Source organism: Triticum dicoccoides, chromosome 3A (genome assembly GCF_002162155.2).
Source record: "Triticum dicoccoides isolate Atlit2015 ecotype Zavitan chromosome 3A, WEW_v2.0, whole genome shotgun sequence".
Taxonomy (NCBI): domain Eukaryota; kingdom Viridiplantae; phylum Streptophyta; class Magnoliopsida; order Poales; family Poaceae; genus Triticum; species Triticum dicoccoides.
In genome coordinates, this window is record NC_041384.1 from 527,387,375 (window position 1) to 527,413,209 (window position 25,835).

At 44.4% G+C, this 25,835-nt stretch overlaps 1 protein-coding gene across 1 annotated transcript; it reads right to left on the bottom strand.

Annotated features, from left to right (window-relative positions):
- Positions 1 to 4,094: 4,094 nt before the first annotated feature.
- Positions 4,095 to 8,846, bottom strand: LOC119268992 (probable sulfate transporter 3.5). The gene is made up of 12 exons (XM_037550728.1): positions 8,163 to 8,846; positions 7,836 to 8,043; positions 7,553 to 7,724; positions 6,514 to 6,579; positions 6,287 to 6,400; positions 6,050 to 6,166; positions 5,830 to 5,956; positions 5,410 to 5,696; positions 5,097 to 5,287; positions 4,942 to 5,024; positions 4,783 to 4,859; positions 4,095 to 4,680 (listed from the first exon to the last, which is right to left on the bottom strand). The coding sequence occupies exons 1-12, from the start codon at positions 8,497 to 8,499 to the stop codon at positions 4,510 to 4,512; spliced, it is 1,950 nt and encodes a 649-aa protein (XP_037406625.1). The 5' UTR covers positions 8,500 to 8,846; the 3' UTR covers positions 4,095 to 4,509.
- Between the last annotated feature and the right edge of the window lie 16,989 nt (positions 8,847 to 25,835).

Consider the following 25,835-nt stretch of genomic DNA (forward strand, 5'->3'; position numbering starts at 1 on the left):
AATGGGGGAGAAGTTTTAGAGAGTTTCGTGGAGAAGTCTTCAGAGTTTTCTTCTTGCTTTGGTTTTGTTCCTAAGCATTTGCATATCATACTCATGCATCATTGGTTGTTGCATTGCATGGTGATGCATAATTCCTTGTATAAACTCTCTTGAAAGTGATTGTCATCAATTACCAAAATGGGAGAGATTGAAAGAACATGCGGTGCCCCCATGTTTGGTTTTGGTAATTGATGATAATCTCTATGGACTAATGATTGCCTTGAGTTATATTTGAAGGTTTTGTCCATAGACTTTTCTTGGAGTCCATGTGTTGGTTTCAAGGAGTTTATGGGTTGACCAAGGTGCTATTAAGGAATTATCCAAAGCTTGGTCATGTGAGAGTTGAGCTTATTGCAAGCATGTCTTGAAGAAGAAGATTGTGTGATCATTCATGTTTACCTTCAAGACATCATCCAAATGAAGAGAGTTGGAAAGATTCAAGGTTGATCAAGACTAAGTCAAGAATGAATCAAGTTGATCAACTCACAAAGCGTAGAAGATGTACCGAGAGGGATCAAGTGATCCCATGGTTTGGTAAGCATTGTCCATTGTGCTTTGTGTACTAACCCATGGTCTATGTGAGAGTTCTACGTGGGGTTAGGTACGTGTTCATGGGCTTGTGTCAAGGGGAAGATATCACTCAACCCATGGAGAGGATGACATCAAGTGGTGATCGTCATCAAGATTGCCGTGTGCAAGTTCAAGTGGATCATCGCGAAGAGATCAAGTGCTTGAAGCTTGCCGTCCATTGTGGTGACAATGGACTTGTGAAGATGTGCCGAAGAGTGGCTCACCCATAGTGGACTATGGGGGAGCAATCATCTAGTCTTCATCGAGCCAACGCAATCAAGAAAGGTGGTCCAACTTGAGGGAGTCAAAATCGTCATCATCTAGCTCAAGTGGACCATGTGCAAGGCAAATGTTTGCCCTTGATAGGTTTTCTATTTTACCGGTCTCATGGTGGTAGTTTGGAGACCGGGTTATAGGATCGTTTGCCATACTATCAAGGGGGGCTCTCAAGTTGGTAGCTTGATCGTATCGTTAGTAGAGAGCTCAAACCATTGCATCCTTGCATCATCTTTCTTGGTTCTTGTTTGGTTCTCTTTGTGATTCTTAGAGCTTATGGTCATCTTGATGACAAACTTGGTTTCATCGAAAACGGAGTTCGCATGTGTCTTCTATGATGTTTTCGGTGTTGGAGGTTTTACCGGTCTTTTCCGAGGAAGGGTTCTCACCATTTTCTTATGGGCCTTTTCTCATTTGCCTATTATTGATATTTCTTTGAAGATTGTGTTAGCCCTTGTCGCTAACTTTCCAACAAACTTGGTCTCATCGAATTTGGAGTCCGTTTGCAAAAGTTGTGGCAGTTTTGGTGTTCTGAAAAGGCTGCAGCGGTACTACCGCGAATTGGAGCGGATGTAATTTTTTACTACCGCTCCAGAGCAGTACTACCGCGGCTCCTATAGCGGTAGTACCGCTCCGGACCAAAAACTCGTCCCAAGTCTTGCGGTGGTAGGCCCGGATGTTTTTTTAGTACCGCTCGCAAGCAGTAGTACCGCTACCATTTGCGGTAGTACCGTGAGGTCGAGCGGTAGTACCGTGAGGACGAGCGGTAGTACCGCTCCGGCGGTTTTTCTTGCATTTTTCCTCCTCACTATTGTTTTTTAAAGGGGTACTTCCTTCCTAGCGGTAGTACCGCTCCTTGGAGCGGTAGTACCGCTCTGTGCGGGCTGTGAGCATAACGATTGGATTTTTCCCCACCTATAAAAGGGGTCTTCTTCCCCAATGAACCTTATCCTTTGAGCTCGTGTTCTTCCCCCATTGTTGACCTTCTTCGAGCTTGCTAACTCTCAATCCCTCCAATGATTCTTGCTAGTTCTTGAGGGAAAAGAGAGAGGAGATCTAGATCCATGTTTCCACCAATCACTTTCTCCTCTAAGTGAGGGGAACCCCTTGGATCTAGATCTTGGAGTTCTTGGTGTTCTCCTTCTTTTTCTTCCTCTCATTTTCCTCCCTAGCATTAGTTGCTTCGGTGGGATTTGAGAGAGAAGGACTTGGGCACTCTGTGTGCCCTTGCCATTGCATTTGGTGCATCGGTTTGAGTTCTCCACGGTGATACGTGGAAGTTACAAGTTGAGAAGCTTATTACTCTTGGGTGCTTGGTACCCTTGAGCTTATTCCTCTTGGGTGCTTGGGCGCCCTAGACGGTTGAGGTCAGCTCGGAGCCATATTTCATTGTGGTGAAGCTTCATGGTGACCTTTGTGGTGTTCGGAGCTCAATCATTATGGTATAAAGCTCCGGGCAAGCGTCGGGGTCTCCAATTAGGTTGTGGAGATCGCCCCGAGCAATTTGACGGGTTCCGGTGACCGCCCCCAAGGGTTGCCAAAGTGTACGGGTTCGGTGACCGCCCCCAAGGGTTGTCATTTGTACGGGTTCGGTGACCGCCCTCAAGGGTCCCTTAGTGGAATCACGGCATCTTGCATTGTGCGAAGGTGTGAGGAGATTACGGTGGCCCTAGTGGCTTCTTGGGGAGCATTGTGCCTTCACACCGCTCCAAACGGAGATTAGCATCCGCAAGGGTGTGAACTTCGGGATACATCATCGTCTCCGCGTGCCTCAGTTATCTTTTACCCGAGCTCTTTACTTATGCACTTTACTTTGTGATAGCCATATTGTTTCTTGTCATATATCTTGCTATCACCTAGTAGTTTATCTTGCTTAGTATAAGTTGTTGGTGCACATAGGTGAGCCTAGTTGTTGTAGGTTTTGTGCTTGACAAATTAACCACTAGGTTTATTCCGCATTTGTTCAAGCCTCAACCGTAATTATTTTAAAGCGCCTATTCACCCCCCCCTCTAGGCGACATCCACGATCTTTCAGGGAGGGAATGGCGGGAGGAAGGCGAGCGAGCGGAAGAGATGCGAGGGAAAAGCGTCAAGAAGCGGCGGGAAAAGTCCCTCGGGTCGCCGCCAGGGCGGGCCCACGCGCCTTTTTCGCTTGTGCCGGCTCCCCAAGCGCCCCCCAGGGCGCCGGGTTCGGCCTGGGTCCACCGGCACCAGTTTTGGCCCGAGCCGGCGAAAAACGGACTTCTAAGGCGCGACTGGGCCGTTTTTTTGGCGCCGGTGCGGCAAAATCGCCTGAGGAAGACTTGTTGGGGGCGCGGCTGGAGATGCCCTTACCAACCGGATTTCAAAGAAGACGCCGCTCAGCAAAGACCAGCTTGGGTAATGTTGGAGTAGTACAAAATTGGCCGATGGCGACCTTGTCTGCAGGGGTTCAACGCCGTGAATCAGCTGATCATTTCAATGAACCACACCCAAGGCATCGGTGATCGATCACCAGTTCAGTGCCATCCTGAAACCGGAAATCACATGTAACGCGCAGAACATTATCACGTACGTACCCATCGATGCGTCCAAGGCATTTTGTCCATCAACCTGCTCTTAGATACGTCTGTCTGTGGAATACTGCTAAAATGTGCACTGATCTGAAACTGATCGTTCCTGAGCTGTTCTTCAGTTACGCGTCTACTTCATCCTTCCTTCATACTGATCAACTTGCGGCCCTGAATGCCCTGCCACTGAGAACGTTTGCGGTCCTGGTTATACATCTCTTAACTTGAAGTTGAGCATGTGCCTGTCGTTTTATATATGATGATGATATGATCAATCAATGAGAAAGACTTGGCTTCTTAGTCATGAGTTTATCTCTTGTGTCAGTTAAGGATTATCTCTTGTGTCAGTTAAGGATTGCTGGAGTTACGTTTTTCTTTCTTTTTCGATAGGGGGCTGGAGATACGTTTGGACACAGGAGATCCAAATAAGCTGACGAGAAAATAACAACAGCAGCAGCATAACACCATCGATGGCTCGCCGGCACTGGGCACTAGTTCTCTTGTTGGCAACGGTCTTGCAGTAAAACATGAACCCATCTACTATATGATACTCCCTTCGTATCAAAACATAAGACATTTTTTGACACCATGATAAGAACGTTTAGATAACTAAAATAGTGATCTAAATGCTCTTATATTAGTTTACGGAGGGAGTACTAGTTAGATGCATGACTTCCTCCATCACTTTGTAGCAGAGGAAGTACGATTTATTCATCATCTAGCAATGGAACAGTCTTTCCTTACGAATTCTACAACGTAAACCCGATACAAGCAAATCTGTGAGGTTCACGGTAACCTCCGAGAAATCTAAATTGGTCTATACACAAGAGAGCAATTCTTTCGCCCGCCTCGCTATCTTCTCCCCCGAGGCCCAAGCCCTTACAAGGACCATGAGCCTACCCCGAACCCTTTGTGATGCAGTTTTGAGCACATCAAGAGACCATCCAGGCACCCAATCCATGCGGTCGAATCCTTCGTGTTTGCTCGCAGCTCTCAACCTTCTTTTACTTATGATTCTTCTTCGTCCTGCCTTGTGCCACTCCACAATATCTACATTCACACTTTCAAAACGCTGCTATACTTCGCTGCCTCCCTCCTTGCCTCTGAACCTCTGCAGCCCGTATCGGCACGACGCGATGGCGTCCGTGATGGTCAGGAACACGCTCTCCTCCCCGATGGTGTCCTTGATGTACCCCGACACCACCAGCTTCTCCGTCACCTGCAGCCTGGGATTCGCCAGAGCTATCTGACGATCACCAAGAGCACGACATCAGCAAAATTTTGAAACCAAACATTCAGAGTTGGTACTTAGCAGTAACTTGTAGTGTTGGGTTTTTTGTTTAGTTACCATGATCCCCTTCCGGTCCAGGCCCTTGTGAACTTCTCCTAGCATCCCGATCCCCGTGTTGTCGATTGAGGTCACGCCTGCCGTGTTCAGTTATGTCAAAAAGTTAACGATCGACGCCCGAAGAAAATAGATGAAATGGGAGGGTTAAATGTTAATTACCACCCAGATCAAGAACCAGGCATTGCAAGTCTTGCCCGTGCCCCTTGCAAATGTGCTCCTCGTCTTCAACCCATCTCAAAATCCTACAAGGCACCGTGGTAGTAATAAGTACTATAACATCTCAATCCTACAAGGCGCTGTCGTGCTCTGCTCACCTCTCTCGCAAGTAGCCCGCGTTGACGAAATATATGGGAGAGCCCAGCTGCAAGACGAGAATGTTGGGGACGCTCTTGGCATGCGGGTACTGCTTTACGTCGCGGAAGACCTCGGTCCCCGTGATGTTTCCGAGCTTGACGGTTGCCGGCCTAGCCACGTACAGCAGTGCCCTGAGCACAGACAAGCCGACCTGCAAATGCGACGTTTGCACAACCAATCGATCGGCGTTGTGCAGGGAAACATGGTCACCACGGCACTAGCTGGAAAAAATGGCGATGATGATCAGGGTAGAAAGCAGCATGAGATCCTTACTGATGCGCTGAGGCCTATGACCATGGTGAAGAAGACGACGCCCACGAAAGCGACCATGCAGATGCAGAAGTCGAACTTGTCGACCCTGTAGAGGCGGATGAACTCCTTGACCTTGATCAGCCCGATCATGGCGACCACGATGATGGAAGAGAGGGCCACCAGCGGGGTGTACTTGAACAGAGGGGCCAGAAAGAGCAGCACCAGCAATATGCACACCGACATCACCACGTTGGACATGGGCGTCTTGCACCCGGCGTCGAAGTTCACCGCCGACTTGGAGAAGGGCCCTGCAACGCACAACAAACGCCGCCTTGTCATTGCCAACAGTAACAGATTCATCAGACAAGACATGTCGCTCTCTGTCTCTTAAGAGAATCTGCAATGCAGAGGCTGGCTGGTTTAATCCTAGGTAGTACGTACCTGTGGTGAGGTAACAGGAGGTGAAAGAACCGACGATGTTCATCATGCCGAACGCGATCATCTCCTTGTTACCGTCGATCTGCTCGTTCTTGATCATGGCCAAGCTTCGTCCCACGGCTATTCCTTCCTGAAAATGATCAACGTATATATACATATATAAGTCCACGAGAAACGCTTGGCGTGGCGAAACGATTGGAGAATTGGTGATGATTAAACGTACCGCGAGCGCTAGGATCCCAGACAAGAGCCCTGCTTTCACAACTACCCCTACGTGCTTGCCGTTGAACCTCAACTGCGAAATGGAGATGGGATTGACCCCTTTCTTGAGGTCACCAACCTGTTGCACGCAGCGAGCAAAGACATGGTGCAGTTAGGACAGGCAGAAACTGAAATAGATCCTGGCTCTCAAGTCTTGACAGCATATGTAAAAGTAGGTAAATGGAGGGCGACGACTTACGATTGGGATGCCGTGCTCATCTCCGTGGACAAGGAAATCAAAGACGCCTCCGATGACGACAACCATGAACGGCGCAATGGCCGACACCCAGAATAGATGTGGCATTTTCTTTTTCTGAAGTTTTGCAAGTCAGAAGGAAAAAAATGGAGGAAATCAGCAGTGGATTAGGGTAGCATATACTGCTTTTGAATAGATTCGAGCATCGTCCGAGTAAAATTCCCACTTACCAGATGCTTACTGGAGAACAAGAACAAGATGAAGCATACGCCGAGAATTGCACTCTGCCATCTCCACTAGCAAAAAAACAAAGAGGAGACAGATGGTTCAGTTGAGAATCCCATGGCTGGTGCAGTTGCCATCAGAGATCGTTTCCTTCAAAAGCAACAACGTGGCACTGATACACGTCGACCTCTCATGCGCACAAATGGGCGTAGAACATGGTCATAGGTCTGTCCAAAACGAGCACGCCGCTTCCTAGGCACACGCTAATATTGCTTCTTTGTTTCCCTAATTTTTTTTGTTTGTTTGTTTGTTCGTAGGTTACTTAGGCCTTGTTTGGTTCATAAGTCTTAGGATTTTTTTAGTCCCAATTTATAAGTCCCAAGTCCAAGTCTCTACATGTTTGGTTCCTGGGACTTATAAGTCTCTATAAGACCATATTACAACTATAAGTCCCTATAAGTCCCTCCTTAAGAGTCTTATTTCATAAGTCTTAAATGCCCATTTTAAGTCCTTATAAATCCCTCCTGTTTGGTTTAGATGAGACTTATAGGGACTTATTTAAGTCCCTAGACCAATAAGTCCCTGGAAACAAACACCCTCTTATACTTAAAATAAATACTATAGTAAATGGGTGTATGCATCATCATGATGCAGAGGCCGACGGCGATCCTTCTTTTCTACTCCCTCTGTACCGAAATTAGTATTTCGGTACAGAGGGAGTAAAAAGGAAATTCATACGTTCACGGTTATTATTCTTACATGGGAAGAAGTTCTTTTTTCTTGCTATACATGGTTATTCCTCGGAGAAGTTCCAGAGGCGGTTGCGGCAACTTCCTTGCGATATGCTAGCGCAGTCACGCCTTTCTAGTTCCTTAGGGTGCGGCTGCATGCTCCTTGTGGTAGTTGGCACATTCACGAGACGGGGGCGCTAAAAATGGAGCAGAAGCTACCGGACCAGAAAAAGCCTCGAAATGAAATCGGTCCGGCCGGCGGCAGAGGGAGAAGTGCGCAGTGGTGGGATGAGCGAATTGAAAGTGAGCTCACCTCGTGTCTGTATTTGAAGATGGAGCCTACGACGGAGATGATGTCGGTCTTGGAGGTGAAGTGCTTCATCCCCAGAAGCCCCTTGAGCTGCTGCATTATGATGATCATGGCCGTGCCGCCCATGAACCCCGTGATCGTCGACCGCGACAGGAAATCCACTATCAGCCCTAATCTTCACCACCCAAACTCTCCACAGTCAGTTAGTTGAAAACGATCGTCATGACTGAACGACTGATGATATGGGAATTGAAAATCGGTCGTAACCAAGTGCGGTGGTGTATACCTGAAGACGCCTAGGGCGGTCTGGAAGATGCCGGTGAAGAAGGCAGCGGTGTAGAAGAGGTGCAGGTAGAGCTCCGGGTCGTCCTCGGGCGACACCTCGTCCTCGATGATGGACGCCAGCAGCAGCGACGCCGCCGCCACCGTGCCCACCGCCAGGTTGTTGGAGCTCCCGAACACCGCGTACAGCAGCGGCGGCACGAAGCTCGAATCTGGAAACACACCCATGGATGGATCGAGCACGAATTAGTCGGCGCGCATGCAACCAACAAACCTCAACCGTATATACGCGGCCGTGCGTGACGAGCGAAGCGATCCGGGAAGAACGTACAGAGGCCGATGATGGGCGGGAGGTTGGCGAGGCGCGCGTAGCTGATGCCCTGCGGGATGGCGAGGCTGGCGATGGTGATGCCGGCGAGGAGGTCGAACTTGAACTTGTCGAAGCCGTACTGGGGCACCCACTCCAGCGCCGGCACGAAGTACTTGAGCGCGCCCCACGCCCGCGCCTTGGGCGGCAGCGCGCCGAACCCGCGGAACGGGTCGTCGGGGAAGAAGGTCTCGGCGAGGCCCGACCGCAGCGCCTCCGAGAAGGGTCGCCGCGCCGACAGGTTCACGCCGCCGCCATGGTGCATCACGTGCCGGTCGTCGTCGCCGGACGCCGTCCCCATGTCACCGTGTTGTCACTACGTACGTGCCCAGGCCCAGATCGCGTCGGACGGCCTTGGGAGCGAAGCAGAGTGAGTCGCCAATGGGACGGCGGTGGAGAGAGGGAGAGAGAGGGGGGGATAAACCAGAGGGTCTGAGGGTGGGCGCGGTCCAGTCGGAACTGCTCCTGCTCGGTGTGTGGCTGATCTCCTCTCTCGCCTAATTATGGGTTGTGCCAGCGGCGGGGCAGAGCAGGCCAAGACGAAGGCGGAGCGAGTGTGGGTTATGCGGAGGGGACGGGTGCGTGTCCTGCCCTGCTCGTACTCGTACGTGCGCCGGGTCAGTTGTGCTCCGATCGGGCGCGCGCATGGCGGTTTATATAGACGGTGCGAGGCGCTCGACGACGGGGAGGGAGGGGGAGGAGGGAACCGATCGACGACGTGGGGCGGGCGCGGCGGTTTTGGAGGTGGCGCCGTGGATCGATATGCATGTGTGACGCGACTGCTCGCTGCATGCACCACCGGATCTGAGCGTACGTGCGCGAGTTAACTTTGCGACTTGGACGAGGATTAGGCGAAATTGTCCTGATGCGCGAGCGACGGCACGGGGAAGTTGTGGCCGGAAAAGAGTTTACTCCCTCGCATGCAATTAGGATCAAGTTGTACAAGTAACTGTGCAAAAGCGACCGGGATGTTTCCGCATGTGCGCGCGTACCAGGTTTACGATGGATGCACGGATCTTATTCGTTTTGGGTTAGCCAAAATGTAGCGACTGATCAAATAATCAAGTAATGCCTATCCTTAGCCACTGCCCATAACTTAACCAGAATTATTCCTGACCATGACCCGTTAATTCTGGATACTACGAAACATAGAAAACCCTAAGCGTGTATGAGAGCATCTTCGATCATACTGTATTTTAGAAAAGGCCTAGATCGTTTAGATTTGAGCTCATCTGGTTTAAGAGAGATGATTTCTTTGGCAAAGTGTTTATAGCCTGGTCTGGGAAAGCTAGGGATTGCCTAGATGTTGTCCAGATCAAGCAAAAAAGGTAAGCAGATATATCATAGGATGGGGTGGGGTGGGGTGGGGGGGGGGGCATTAAAGAGGACATGGTCTTAAGAACAAGGTGGCTTCACCGAGGAAGGCTTTGTAGGAGATACAACCTTTAAACAATGAACAATGGCCAGAATTAGCTTTATTCAGGGTGCTTTGTGCCAGGCTTTGGAAGAAGAAGAGGACAAATATTGCCACAAGAGATTCGGTAAGAAGTAGATGTTGGAAGGTGATAATAATATAGTTACTCTCACTAGATTGTTAATGTGGAAAAAGAGGAAAAAAATACATGTTCTCTCTGAAGGAGGGTGATGGTGTCATCTAGGGGACTACTAATCTATTGCAACACACCACAGCTTATTATAAAACACTACTTAGTCCTGCAAAAGGTTTTTAATGCAAGCCCGGGAGTGATGTGTGGTGTGACATGGAAAAACTTTCTGAGAATGATATGAGAGACCTTTGTATACCTTTTAAGGAGGAGGAAATATAATATGTCATTGATAGCATGGAGAAAAAAGGCAGTTGGTCTCGATGGATTTACTATAGTTCTATCGAGCATGATGGCCTTTTATCAAGAAGGATGTTATGGCTTGCTTTTTTGAATTCCACGAAGGGAAGCTGGACTTCAGTAGAATTTATTTTTGGTGTGATAACACTGATGTCTTAGGGGAATGATGTTGATACTATCCACCAATTTAGACCCATGTGTCTACTGCTTGTTTCTTTTTAATCTTTCCAAAAGCTATGATTATGAGGGTCTCCTTATATGAATAAGCTGACATCTCCTTGTCAAAATGCCTTCATAAAAGGGATAAACATCATCAATGGTGTGATGTCTTTGCATAAATTTTTGCATGAGTCTACGAGGAAGAAACAACGGGAGGTCGTATTAAAATTGGATTTTAAAAAGGTATATGACAAAGTAAACCCACAGTTCCTCTTTCATAGTTTGGAGGAGAGAGAATTTAATGAAGCCACGATGAAATGGTTTTAAACAGTTGTGAAGGGTAGGACCCTGAAATTGAATGTTAAGATCAACAATACATTGGGAAGGAATTTCTGCAGTTTAAAGGGTGTGAGGCACGGTGATACAGTTTCACATTTCTTGTTCAATATAGCTATTTGTTGAACAAAAGCGACCGGGAGTCTCCGCATGTGCGCGTGCATGTACCAGGTTTACGATGGATGCACAAACCTTTTTTTGTTTTGGGTTAACCAAATGTAGCGACTGATGTAATAATCAAGTAATGCCTACCCTTAGCCACTGTTCATAACTTAACCAGATTTTTTTACCATAACCCATTAACTTTAGATGTTATGACACTGGTTGCGACGTCCTAAACAAACGTTTTAAAACCCCTTTTCGTGACGGCATTTGGAACCGTCGTCAAGTGAGTGTGGGCGATAGGAGGGTCCTTCCCACACGATCCAGAAATCGTCGGGGATAGGCCCTCCTGGGACCCAGGCTGGGGCCGTGTGCGATCGGGCGAGGCATGGAAACCCAATCATTTCCGTACGTATGTACATCCCATACGGTGAATCCCAGAAATCATTTTCGTAGGTACGTACATCCCACACGGTGAATCCCAGAAATTATTTCCGTAGGTATGTACATCCCAGACGGTGAATCCCAGAATCATTTCCGTAGGTATGTACATCCCACGTGGTGAATCCTAGAAAATCATTTCCGTAGGTATGTACATCTCACACAGTTCTTTGTGTGGAAACATTTGTGCAAGGTGGCCTAACGCAAACAGTTCGATGCCGGAAGCCGTGTGGATTGTTAGTTGATCGAACACTCCTACTTTCTAGAAACCGTGCAGGTTGTTTGAGTTCATCACCCACGGTGCTTTCTGAGTAACCGTTTGCAATAGAAAACCCCAATAAGCAGGGTAATTAGCCTATTATTGATAATCCATGTACTAATCAAACTGATATTTCTTATAAAACACGCCAGATATTTCATATCCGTATAAAAGCAACCAGGATTTCATAATCGAATTACATCAGATAGCTTCGGCACTCAGTTACGCCATTACACAACATCACCAAGTTTCACATGCAGCATCAAAAACCTTCGGAAAGTAGCATCATACACGGTAAATAGACAGATGAATCTCATCTGGGAAACTGCAGAAGCGGAAGGCAAATATTGAGCCTTCAGTGATGTTGAATGTCCTTGTAACTTTAGGCCGGTGGCTATGGATAATTTCCCGCCCAACCTTCGCCCTCTTTAGCAAGACTTCAATATTGTATCTTGGGTGTTCAATGAATACCTTCCTCGCCTCTTGACCATGCAGGTGGTTTGAGAGGTAATCATCGGTGAACTGTTTTGAAAAGTACTGAAAATAAAGCTATGCATAAATCGCTGTTGTAAATTTTGAAATGACGCAAGGGGTAAAAACAAGATAAAAGAGTTGGTACCATCCTATAGTTGACTGATGTCTTCTTCATTGTGCAAACAAAGATCTAGCTGTTATTCGTCGCAAGTTTCTTCATCCTAACAATCTTTCTGAGTTTCTTGACTTGACTGATATTCATGAACATCTCATTTCCCCGTATGCAAAATGGGTCGAACAGTGGGTCTAAGCCTCCAACAGCAGGACCTACATGTGCAAGACCAAATTGTAAGAAACATAAATATTAGAATGATTCCTGCAACTGCACAATAATGTGCTATTAGCCAAAGGACCCTGCTTGAACAAACCTCGATGGTAAATCCTAGTGTCTCCCATTGTTTCCCTGCAACACACATAAGGAAGATCTTGATCAAGTTAACTGAGAGTTGCCATACTATCAGTAGAATATGTATTGAGTACAGCCAAATTCGATTGGTGTCACATGCATAGCAATACAAAATTGTACCCACAACAAATGAAAATCAAATTGCAGAACTGAACCAAACAGTTAAATGGACAACATCCCAAATGAACCAAAATAGTTAACTGAGCACGACATTGCAGAATAAAAACATGTACTAGAAGATAAGACAGTTAATAAAATAAAGAATGCTTGAGAGTAGTACTATGAAATGAAGTAATTGTTGGACCAAAGTGTTAACTGAACATTACATTTCAGAGGATCAAACTGTTAACTGAACATCAGATTGCATATTAACATTACAGAGGACAAATCACTACAAGGCACTGGCGGTGGCCTCGAGAAAACACCACGAACTGTACTTTAAAGTAGACAACCACGCGGCGGTGTCGACCGTGACCTCGAAGACGAGGTGCTCCTCCAAGATCTGGTGGTGGACACGCATGGCAGCCATAACGACCTCGTTCGTGCGTGCAGCCGCATGCTACTCAGCTCCATGTTATACTGCGTGTAAAATGGCTGTGGGCGGCGCTTAATTGGAGGAGGGGGCAGTGATTTCAGTGGAAGGTGTCGCTCCATCAGTCGGGGCATGTGGGACAGGAAAGAAGGAGGATGCTGTGGGTGGGTGTGGATTACCTGACCATATCGACGAGGCCGCGCAGCAAGAAGAAGGGTCGGCGGCGAGAAGGCCACGCAGCAAGAAGAAGATTCACCGGTGAGGAGGCGACGTTGCAAGAAGAAGGGTCGCCGGCAAGGAGGCGACACTGCAAGATGAAGGGTAGCCGGCGAGGAGACGAAGCTGCAAGAAGAAGGGTCGTCGGCGAGGAGGCTGAGCTACTAGTAAGCAGCAGTGAAGGTTTGAATTTGGAAAGTAAGGAGGAACAGTGAAAATATGGCTTTTGGTAGGAGGGAGGGGGTGGGGAGATAGATATTTCCGCGGTGACAACAAATTTCGCTCGGTGCCGCGAGAAACTGGCGCGCAAGTGTGGTTCAAGCGGGAGCGGTGGACTGTAGACGATGAAGCTTCCTGCGTAAGCCAGACAAGATGGTGCGCCAAGATATTTTATATCGCATCCCACATGATTCTTTCTAGTAAACTGCTTGTGGTATACCTGATTTTTTCATTATGTTTTGCAAGACAAAATGGTGTTACGGAGGGAAAGGATGGTGTTTGAATTGCTAGAACATTTACATACAATGAACATGCAACTAGTACATGAGTGTTGTGTTTAAATTTAGAATTATTCCGCGTTCGTTTGGCATTTTTATGCATTAATTGAGTTTCTGAGCATTTAATGTGCATAATTCAAATTTGAACTATAAGCACATGCTCCAATGCACCGAAGTTTGCTGAAAGATCACATGTGTGTCTTTGGGTGAATTTATAGGTCTCATGCAAGAAATGAGAATAAAATTCAAACATCTGGGTGACGTGGCTCGACCGGAATGATTGAGAAACTTGATTTTTTTAATTCCTGTAAATCCAAAAGATGGCTGAAAATCATGAAACTTGACATGGTGTCATGACATGGCACCAACATGCTGCAGTAATTTTTTTGGTTGAATTAGGACAAGCTTTGGTGTAAGCTTCTTGCAAACTGGAGCTTCCCTCAAGAAGGCTCCTCGTTTCGAGAGGGAACGTGTCACCTCCGTGTGCGAAACGACATACGTACACTGACTTCTTCCGCCTTAATTTTTGTACACTGGTAGATTAGACCAAATAGAAGTATTGTGCTAAATTTTGGAATTATTCCGTATTCGTTTGGCCTTTTTTATACATTAATTGAGTTTCTGGGCATTTAATGTGCATAATTCAAATTTGAACTACAAGCACAGACTCCAGTGCACCAAAGTTGTTTGGAAAATCATATGTGTGTCCTTGGGTGAATTTTTAGGTCCCATGCAAGAGATGGGAGTGAAATTCAAACATCCGGACATTGTGACTCGGCCGGAAAGATTGAAAATTTTAGTTTTTTAATTCCTATAATTCCAAAACACACCTGAAAATCATGAAACTTGGCATGGTCTCATGGCGTGGAACCAACATGCTGCGGTAGTTTTTTTTGCCGAATTGGGACAAGCTTTGGTGTAAGCTTCTTGCAAACCGAAGCTTCCCTTAAGAAGGCTCGTGGTTCCGAGAGGGAACGTGTCACCTCCGTGTGCGAAACGACATACATACACTGCCTTCTCCTGCCTTAATTTTTTACACAGCCAGATTAGACCAAATAAAAGTACCATGCTAAATTTTAGAATTATTCTGGGTTCGTTTGGCTTTTTTATATAGTAATTGAGTTTCTGGGTATTTAATGTGCATAATTCAAATTTGAACTACAAGCACAGGCTCTAGTGCACCAAAATTGTTTGAAAAATCACATGTGTGTCCTCGGGTGAATTTCTAGGTCCCATGCAAAAGATGGGAGTGAAATTCAAACATCTGGGCATCGTGGCTCGGCCGGAAAGATTGAGTAACTTGTTTTTTAATTCCTGTAATTCCAAAACACGCCTAAAAATTATGAAACTTGGCATGGTCCGATGACATGGCACCAACATGTCGCGGTAATTTTTTTGGCCGAATTAGGACAAGCTTTGGTGTAAGTTTCTTGCAAACCAGAGCTTCTCTCAAGAAGGCTCGTGGTTCCGATAGGGAACGTGTCACCTCCGTGTGTGAAATGACATATGTACACTGCCTTCTCCCGCCTTAATTTTTTACACAGTCAGATTAGACTAAATAGAAGTACCGTGCTAAACTTTGAAAATTATTCCGGATTCGTTTTGCCTTTTTTATACATTAATTGAGTTTCTGGGCATTTAATGTGTATAATTCAAATTTGAACTACAAGCACAGGCTTCAGTGCACCAAAATTGTTTGAAAAATCACATGTGTGATCTTGGGTGAATTTCTAGGTCCCATGCAAGAGATGGGAGTGAAATTCAAACATCTGGGCGTAGTGACTCGGCCGGAAAGATTGAGTAACTTAGTTTTTTAATTCCTGTAATTCCAAAACACGCCTGAAAATCATGAAAATTGACATGGTCTCATGACATGGCATCAACATGCTGCGGTAAATTTTTGACCGAATTGGGACAAGCTTTGGTGTAAGCTTCTTGCAAACCGGAGCTTCCCTCAAGAAGGCTCGTGGTTCCGAGAGGGAACGTGTCACCTCCGTGTGCGAAACGACATACGTAGACTGCCTTCTCCCGCCTTAATTTTTTTACACGGACAGATTAGACCAAATAGAAGTATCGTGCTAAATTTTGGAATTATTCTGGATTTGTTTCGCCTTTTTATACATTAATTGATTTTCTGGGCATTTAATGTGCATAATTCAAATTTGAACTACAAGCACAGGCTCCAATGCACCGAAGTTGTTTGAAAAATCACATGTGTGTCCTTGGGTGAATTTCTAGGTACCATGCAAGAGATTGGAGTGAAATTCAAACATCTGGGCGTCATGGCTCGACCAGAAAGATTGAGAAACTAGGTTTTTTAATTCCTGTAATTCCAAAACACGTCTGAAAATTATGAAACTTGGCATGGTCTCATGACATGGCATCAACATGTTGCGGTAAATTTTTTTGATACGCCTCAAGTAGCTTTGAGACAATTTAATGTAGTGGCCCTGATCTTTCATTCATGCAAACAGCTAAAAGATTTATGTGAAAGAATTATTCAGTGGCTAAGAAAACAGAAACAGAGAAGTATACGTAGCAGCTAGAGGACTAGACTTGAGCGCATGCAGATGAATTAGAAAGACGGAGATATATGGAGTGGTGGACGTGGTGTAGTAGTACTAGAGCTAGACTAGATGGATGGATTATGCTAATGATGATCAGCGGTGGCGACGGCGACGTAGTAATTAAGAGAGGAGATTAGAACTAGTAGAAGTAGATGGAGAAGACAGGAAGCTGGATCGACCCTTACGGATTAAGGACCAAAACGAAGCATGTACCTTGGCGATCAACGTCGCCAAAACACACGCAAATATCAAACCCTAAATAGGGACGCGGCAGTACAGATGCACATCCATTAGATGCGGTTTCTGTGTTTTCTTCTCAAACTCCCACCTCCCTTTACATGGCCACACGACCTTTATTTATATAGGTGCACACAGGCAACCTGGGCTAAGCCCGTAACTCACAAGGACATGAACGGACTTGAAAAAACTAATTAACTAAGAGGAGCAAAACTAATATAGTAAATTCTCCATATAACCAGGAGACCTTCACATATATGGTTTAATTAATTCCAACAAGGTGGAGTCCGAAAGTTTGGCCTGATATCTTTCGTTGGTGGTGTCGCTGGCGATTGATATTTAACTGAACGTTGTAGCATTGACTGACATGCTCGCAGTACGGACCCAAGTATACCTGCGCATGTTCTCCTCGTGCCAGCTGCTACTCCATGTTGTGCTGGTATGATACATTTTCTACAGCCGGAGTCACATGCATCCTTCTCAGCCCTGACCTTCTCTGATGGTGCAATAATATTAGCTACATAGCTAGGGGTGATCACATCATTTTTTGGCTGAATTGAGACAAGTTTTGGTGTAACCTTCTTGCAAACCGGAGCTTCCCTCAAGAAGGCTCGTGGTTTCGATAGGGAACGCGTCACCTCCGTGTGCGAAACGACATACGTACACTGCCTTCTCCCGCCTTAATTTTTTTACACAACCAGATTAGACCAAATAGAAGTACTGTGCTAAATTTTGAAATTATTCCAGGTTCGTATGGCCTTTTTTATACATTAATTGAGTTTATGAGCATTTAATGTGCATAATTCAAATTTGAACTACAAGCACATGCTTCAATGCATCAAAGTTGTTTGAAAAATCACATGTGTGTCCTTGGGTGAATTTCTAGGTCCCATGCAAGAGATGCGAGTGAAATTCAAATATCTAGGCGTCGTGGCTCGACCGGAAAGATTAAGAAACTAGGTTTTTTAATTCCTGTAATTCCAAAACACGCCTGAAAATCATGAAACTTGGCATTGTCTCATGACATGGCACCAACATGTTGTGGTAATTTTTCTATCCGATTTGCGAAGGCGCACACATTAACAATCAACAAAGTCATTTTGGAACAAGCGTTGTCACGTTACAAATCGGAAACACAAGTATTATTGAAACCGTGGGCGTTCGACTTACCAATTACGTGCGGCCATGCCCCCTCTTTTTTTATTGGCTAGGAGGTGCCGTATGGGGTAGCTATTTGAGTACGGGAGGCGTGCGATCAGACCCCTGCGCGTGCTCATTGGAAGGAGAGCCCTTTTGACCGCTACCCGCCGCGCACCTCCCTCCCAACGTCTCTATTAATGGCGCCCGAGCACCTGTTCTACGGCGTGACTATATGTCTCACTGGACTGAGATTTAAGAGAGAAAAATGAAAATCTGAAAAGAAAGTTTTGCATGGATCTTGATGTAAGATCCGACGGACCTATATAGCATCGACTGTGACTTATAGCAAGCATGATGAATATAAGGACGATGACATTGGATAATAATTGTCTTACATATTTATAAACATAATAAAAAAGCCACATGCGGCAACGCCCGATATACACAAGGGCAAAAGAAGAAGGAAGACAACGATCTGGCTCGCTGATCTCTACTTTCTTGATGCATTGCTGCAGACCGCGGGAACTAGTCTCCATAGCGGGCGGCGACGAGCTCTTTCTTGTCCTCAAGATGCCGGTTGAGAGCATCCACGGATTCCTCCACCAGCCTTCTGCGCTTGATGTTCAGCATGGCATTCTCGTCCATAAGTTTCTCGATGATGACGGCGGTCCTCTTCAACAAGGCAGTGGTCTGCTCCTGCTGCTCCGCACTTCCGATGATCTTCGCCCTCAGCAGGTCGTGCTCGGCCCGGAGCTTCGCATTGCTCTCATTTAGTTGTCGGATGACGTTGGTAGACTGTTCAAACGAGGCTTTGGTCATCCTGCAACCTCGCCCACCTAGAGATCTGATCCATCTTCCTAAGGACGAGGGCACGCATGCGCCTGTAAGAGTCCTTGCCTGCCCGTGAGGCATTTTCCCAGGCCGCCGCGGAACGGGAGGACATCTTTGCCGCATTCGTGGCGCGGCGGGACATCTCTTCTGCTTCCGCGGCGCGGCCGTGCGAGTATGCTGCATCGACGGCGTGGCGGGTCATCCATGTTGTTCGGTGGCGCGGCGGGACCTCTCTGCTGCTACTGCCGTGCGGTAGGACATGTTGACTGCTTTCACGGCAAGGCGGGACATCTCTCGTGCTCCTGCTTCCAGGTTCGCCTCTCCCTGGTGGCAATCTCTCGACCCAGAACTCACACTGGCCATGGCGGACGCAAGGGAACGATGATGAATGACTTGTTTGTTTTTGACTTTTTGTGGATGAGGAGTTGAGGAGGAATGTGCAGTCATCTTGGAGTAGTAGTATTTATAACCGCGTAGTAATACGGTCCTAAGTGGGAAATCATTTAGGTTTTGATCGGTGTGAACGGGTTTGCAATTTGGAATGTGATGGGACGCATGCTCAAAATTTATTGATGGTTATAAGTGCGGCACTATTTCCGGAAGGCGTAACATGGGCACGTACGCCTTCTCGGCCACGTACGTGGCGTTTGCACCATAGGGTGCACCGCAATAGGCAATGTCAGCACACGTCTTGTTCCAACAACCGTGCGCGCTCGTTATTACCATCGCACACGCTTCTTTTAATTAGAATGGGTGTGCCCGTCTAGCGCACACACGTTGATCTATCTAACTGTTTTAGTTTGTTGTGGCTAATCGCAAATAGTTCATCCATGTGAAGTGTATGCCATCAATCGCAGACACTTTGATCTGGCTTACCCGTTTCTGTTCTGTTGCCTAATCGCAAACGGTTAATCCTTCTGAAGTGTATGCCCTCAATCACACACACCTTGATCTGGCTGACCGTTTCTTTTGTGTTTCCTAATCACAAACAAATCATCCGGGTGAACCGTATGCTGTATATCACACACACCTTCATTTGGCTGCCCGTTTCTTTTGTGTTGCCTAATCACAAACAGTTCATCCGAGTGGACCGTATTCTCTATATCGCACACGCCTTCATCAGGCTGCCCATTTTTTTTGTTCCGCCTCATCGCAAATAGTTCATTGGACTGAACCATATGCCTTGGATCGCACACGCAACTAAAATCTGAACCGTGTTTGATGCATCCTTCATTGCAAATGTCTTGCACCTTTTTGACTGGTTTTTACACCCCGCTTGTGATTAATGCATCGCACACAGTTTCGTGAAAGGGTCTCTGGTTGTAGTGTCGCGTTAGCAGCATTCTGAAGTAGTGTGAAACATATGGAACCTAAGCCAAAGTCCTTTAGATTTGAGCTCAACTGGGTGAAGGGAGATGATTTCTTTGGCAAAGTATTTAAAATCTCTTCTAAACCTGTGAAGGCAATGGATTGCTTCGGTGTTTCAGATTAAGCTTAAAACTAAGCAAATATCTCATAGGATGGGGTGGGGGAGTGGGATTTAGGAGTACATGTTTCGAAGAACAAGGCTGGTTTTACTAAGGAACTGTAGGATTTGAAGGAGATACAACCTTTAAACAATCATCCAAAACTTGAAAACTTCATTCACACAAAACCTAACAGAATTCGTGAGATAAATTAGTATAATAAAAATAAATCATCCACTCATGTACTGTCAAGACAAGATTCATAATTATTCCCAAATGATGTCTAATGTATCCTATCATTTCCACAATTTATATTCCCCAATATAAGCCATGGAAACTTAAAACAAGCAAACAAGGAAAAGAAAACAGAATCTGTAAAAAATAGAACAATACATAAAGATCTAATTAATTAGCATACTTCTGTAAATCCAAAAAGTCTAAAAAAGTAGGAAAATGCGGACAATTAACAAATCAGTACTGTGCAAAAATTTCAGCAATTGATCACATTCTAGTATAGAATGAAAATTCAGCACTAGAGGCAAAAGTTTATGTTTCCGCACAGAACCTAATAAACAAGCATTTATAACATCTCAAGGTCTACCTTAACACAAAAATAAAAAAAAAGATACAAAACAATTAGTACGGTAGCAATAATCATCCTGGCACACTGTTTAGAAAATTAAGATAAATATTGGGTTGCCTCCCAACAAACGTTCTTGTTTAATGCCCTCTAGCTAGGCATGACCCAATCTATCAAGTTTTATCATCTTTTAGAGATGGATCATATGTGGCTTTTGTGGTATATTCATAAGTAGGTTTGATTTTCTTTCTAGTAAAATGTTTCATACCTTTCTTTAGAGGAATTGGTACCATACATCGCCTTCCTTCATGTCGATAATTGCACCTATAGTTCTCAAAAAGGGTCTTCCAAGTATAATAGGACATGCGGGATTACATTCAATATCCAGAATAGTAAAATCTATGGGCACACAATTTCTAATAGAAATTATTAGAACATCATTTATTCTACCCATAGGCTTTTTAACCGTGGAATCCGCGAGGTGCAAATTTAAAGAACAATCACTCATATTAACAAAACCGAGAACATCACATAATGATTTGGGGAATAGTTGATACGCTAGCTCCTAAGTCACATAAAGCATTGCATTCAAAATTATTAATTTAAGTTTAATAGTAGGTTCCTACTCATCATGCAAGGTCCTAGGGATGGAAGCCTCAAGCTCAAGTTTTTCCTCGTTAGCTTTAATAAGGGCTTCTACGATATGTTTGGTAAAAGCCTTGTTTTGATCATAAGTGTTGGGTGAATTAATCATGGATTGAAGAAAGGAAATACATTCAGTGGGTGCAACACACCTAAAGTTTTTACCTGTCCAAACACAATTTTATCATCTTTAGCATCAAGATTATCACCCTCCTAACAATATGGATGCCTTCTAAATAAGTTAACTCTTCTCTAGTACCATAATTATCAACTCTAATATTTCTAAATAATGATTCAATAGTAGATACACCAATAATTTTAACATCATCATTATTAGCAAGACAACGCAATTCAGCCTCTCTTTCCTCTCATTCTTGTCTAGTTCTAAGCATATCAATCATTCTTCTATTCTAATAAATGGAGACTTTACTAGCTTTCAATGATTCATGCATTTCATCCTTATTTGGTGGCAAAATTTTAATTTTAAGCATATCCACATCACGAACAAGCTATCCATATTTCTAGACATAGTATCAAAGTTACTCAATTTCGCTTCTACCATTGGAATATTTAATAGTATTCTCAAGTTCAATTGGTATCCTATTATTATTATTATTATTATAAGAATTACCATTGGAATTATCATAATTATTTGAGGGATTATAGGGATACGGTCTAGGATTATTATTAAAGTTCCCTCTATAAGCATTCTCCTTGAAAAAGAATTCACATCAATATTATCCTTATTTTGCTCAATCAAAGTAGATAAAGGCACATGATTTGGATCAATAGTACCACTCTTAGTAGCAAGCATGGACATAATAACATCAACTTTATCATTAAGAGAGGAAATTTCCTCGACAGAATTTACCTTCTTACCAATTGGAGTGCGCTCGGTGTGCCATTGGGAATAATTTGTCGTCTTGTTGCCGAGAAGCTTGGTGGCTTCACCGGTGTAATCCCCATGAATTTTCCACCTGCAACATATAGAAGGTTTCTGGATACAAAGTTTAGTCCTGCATAGAAATTTTGCGCTACCATCCAAAGACTTAATTTGTGTGTGGGAGAGTGTGTGGGACAATTTTTAAGGATAAGTTTCATTCTTTCCCATGATTGTGCAACATTGATAATCCACAAGTACAAGGGATCACAACAGTTTTCGAGGGTAGAGTATTCAACCCAAATTTATTGATTCGACACAAGGGGAGCCAAAGAATATTCTCAAGTATTAGCAGCTGGGTTGTCAATTCAACCACACCTGGAAACTTAATATTTGTAGCAAAGTATTTAGTAGCAAAGTAGTATGATAATAGCGGTAACGGTAGCAAAAGTAATAGTTTTGGTTTTATAGTGATTGTAATAGTGGCAACGGAAAAGTAAAAAAGCAAAGATCAATATATGAAAAGCTCATAGGCAATGGATCAGTGATGGATAATTATGTCGGATGCGATTCCTCATGCAATAGTTATAACATAGGGTGACACAGAAATAGCTCCAGTTCATCAATGTAATGTAGGCATGTATGCCGAATATAGTCATACGTGCTTATGGAAAAGAACTTGCATGACATCATTTGTCCTACCCTCCCGTGGCAGCGGGGTCCTATTGGAAACTAAGGGATACTAAGGCCTCCTTTTAATAGAGTACCAAACCAAAGCATTAACACATAGTGAATACATGAACTCCTCAAACTACGGTCATCACGGGTAAGTATCCTGATTATTGTCACTTCGGGGTTAACGGATCATAACACATAATAGGTAACTATAGACTTGCAAGATAGGATCTAGAACTCACATATATTCATGAAAACATAATAGGTTCAGATCTGAAATCATGGCACTCGGGCCCTAGTGACAAGCATTAAGCATAGCAAAGTCATAGTAACATCAATCTCAGAACATAGTGGATACTAGGGATCAAACCCTAACAAAACTAACTCGATTACATGATAAATATCATCCAACCCATCACCGTACAGCAAGCCTATGATGGAATTACTCATGAAATTCGTGATGGAGGAAGGTTGATGATGACGATGGCGATGGATTCCCCTCTCCGGAGCCCCGAATGGACTCCAGATCAGCCCTCCAGAGAGAGATTGGGGCTTGGCGGTGGCTCCATATCGTAAAACGCGCTGAATCCTTCTCTCTGGGTTTTTTCTCCCCGACCATGAATACATAGAGTTGGAGTTGAGGTAGGAGGAGCACTAGGGGGCCCACGAGGCAGGGGGGCGCGCCCCCACCCTTGTGGACAGGGTGTGGGCCCCCTGGCCTTGATTCTTTCGCCGTTATTTTTTATATATTCCAAAAATAATATCCGTTGATTTTCAGGTCATTCCAAGAACTTTTATTTCTGCACAAAAATAACACCATGGCAATTCTACTGAAAGCAGCGTCAGTCCGGGTTAGTTCCATTCAAATCATGCAAGTTAGAGTCCAAAACAAGGGCAAAAGTGTTTGGAAAAGTAGATACGATGGAGACGTATCAACTCCCCCAAGCTTAAACCTTTGCTTGTCCTCAAGCAATTCAGTTGATAAACTGAAAGTGATAAAGAAAAACTTTTACAAACTTTGTTTGCTCTTGTTGTTGTAAATATGTAAATCCAGCATTCAAGTTTTCAGCAAAGATTGTGAACTAACCATATTCACAATAACATTTAGGTCTCATGTTTACTCATATCAATGGCATAATCAACTAGCGATCAATAATAATAAATCTCGGATGACAACACTTTCTCGAAACAATCGTAATATGATATAACAAGACGGTATCTCGCTAGCCCTTTCTGAGACCGCAAAACATAAATGCAGAGCACCCTTAAAGATCAAGGGCTGACTCGAAATTGTAATTAAGGGTAAAAGAGATCCAGTCAAGTCATACTCAATGTAAACTAATAATAATACATGCAAATGGCAGGGTGCTCTCCAACTGGTGCTTTTTAATAAGAGGGTGATGACTCGACATAAAAGTAAATGGATAAGCCCTTCGCAGAGGGAAGCAGGGATTTGTAGAGGTGCCAGAGCTCGGTTTTGAAATAGAAATGAATAATATTTTGAGCGGTATACTTTCATTGTCAACATAACAACCGAGAGATCTCGATATCTTCCATGCTAAACACATTATAGGTGGTTCCCAATAAGAATGGTAAAGTTTATACTCCCCCACCACCAACAAGCATCAATCCATGGCTTGCCCGAAACAACGGGTGCCTCCAACTAACAACAATCCTGGGGGAGTTTTGTTTGCAATTATTTTGATTTGATTATAGCATGGGACTGGGCATCCCGGTGACCAGACATTTTCTCGTGAGTGAGGAGCAGAGTCCACTCCTCTTGAGAATAACCCGCCTAGCATGGAAGATATAGACAGCCCTAGTTGATACATGAGCTATACGAGCATACAAAACAGAATGCTTATTTGAAGGTTTAGAGTTTGGCACATACAAATTTACTTGGAACGACAGGTAGATACCGTATATAGGGAGGTATGGTGGACTCATATGGAATAACTTTTGGGGTTTATGGAGTTGGATGCACAAGCAGTATTCCCGCTTAGTACAAGTGAAGGCTAGAAAGAGACTGGGAAGCGACCAACTACAGAGCGACAATAGTCATGAATATGCATTAAAATTAATCAACACTGAATGCAAGCATGAGTAGGATATAAATCACCATGAACATAAATATCGTGGAGGCTATGTTGATTTTGTTTCAACTACATGCGTGAACATGTGCCAAGTCAGGCCACTTGAATCATTCAAAGGAGGATACCACCCTATCATACCACATCACAACCATTGTAATAGCATGTTGGCACGCAAGGTAAACCAATATAAACTCCTAGCAAATTAAGCATGGCATGAGCAACTATGATCTCTAATTTTCATTGCAAACATGTTTCATTCATAATAGGCTGAATTAGGAACGATGAACTAATCATATTTACAAAAACAAGAGAGGTCGAGTTCATACCAACTTTTTTCATCTCAATCAGTTCATATTATATTGTCGCTATTGCCTTTCACTTGCACGACCAAATGGTGTGGATAATAATAAGAGTGCACGTGCATTGGACTAAGCTAGAATCTACAAGCATTCAATACATGGGAGAAGACAAGGTAATATGGCTCTTTGTTAGATCAACAATAATGCATATGAGAGCCACTCAACATTTTCATCATGGTCTTCTCCTCTCGACCCCCAAAGAAAAGAAAGGAAATAAAACTATTTACATGGGAAAGCTCCCAACAAGCAAAATAAGAACGAGAAATGTTTTTGGGTTTTCTTTTTAGTTACTACTACTACATGCATGGCAAGTAAACTAACTACAAGCTACAACTAATTTTTTTGTTTTTTTCTCAAGGTTTTTCAAACACACAAGAAGAAAGCTTAAAAAGAAAATAAACTAGCATGGATGATACAATGAAAAAGTATGAGCACTGACAACTGGCATGAGTGTGTGAACATGAATGTAATGTCGGTGAGAAATATGTACTCCCTGATACGTCTCCAATGTATCTATAATTTTTGATTGCTCCATGCTATATTATCTACTATTTTGGACTATATTGGGCTTTGTTTTACACTTTTATATTATTTTTGGGACTAACCTACTAACCGGAGGCCCAGCCCAGAATTGCTGTTTTTTGCCTATTTCAGTGTTTTAGATAAACGGAATATCAAACGGAGTCCAAACGGAATAAAATCTCGGGAACGTGATTTTCTCACCGAACGTGATCCAGGAGACTTGGACCCTACTCCAAGAAACAAAAGAGGCGGTTATGAGGGTGGGGGCGCGCCCCCCTAAGGCGTGCCCCCTGCCTCGTGGGCCCCTCGTTGCTACTCT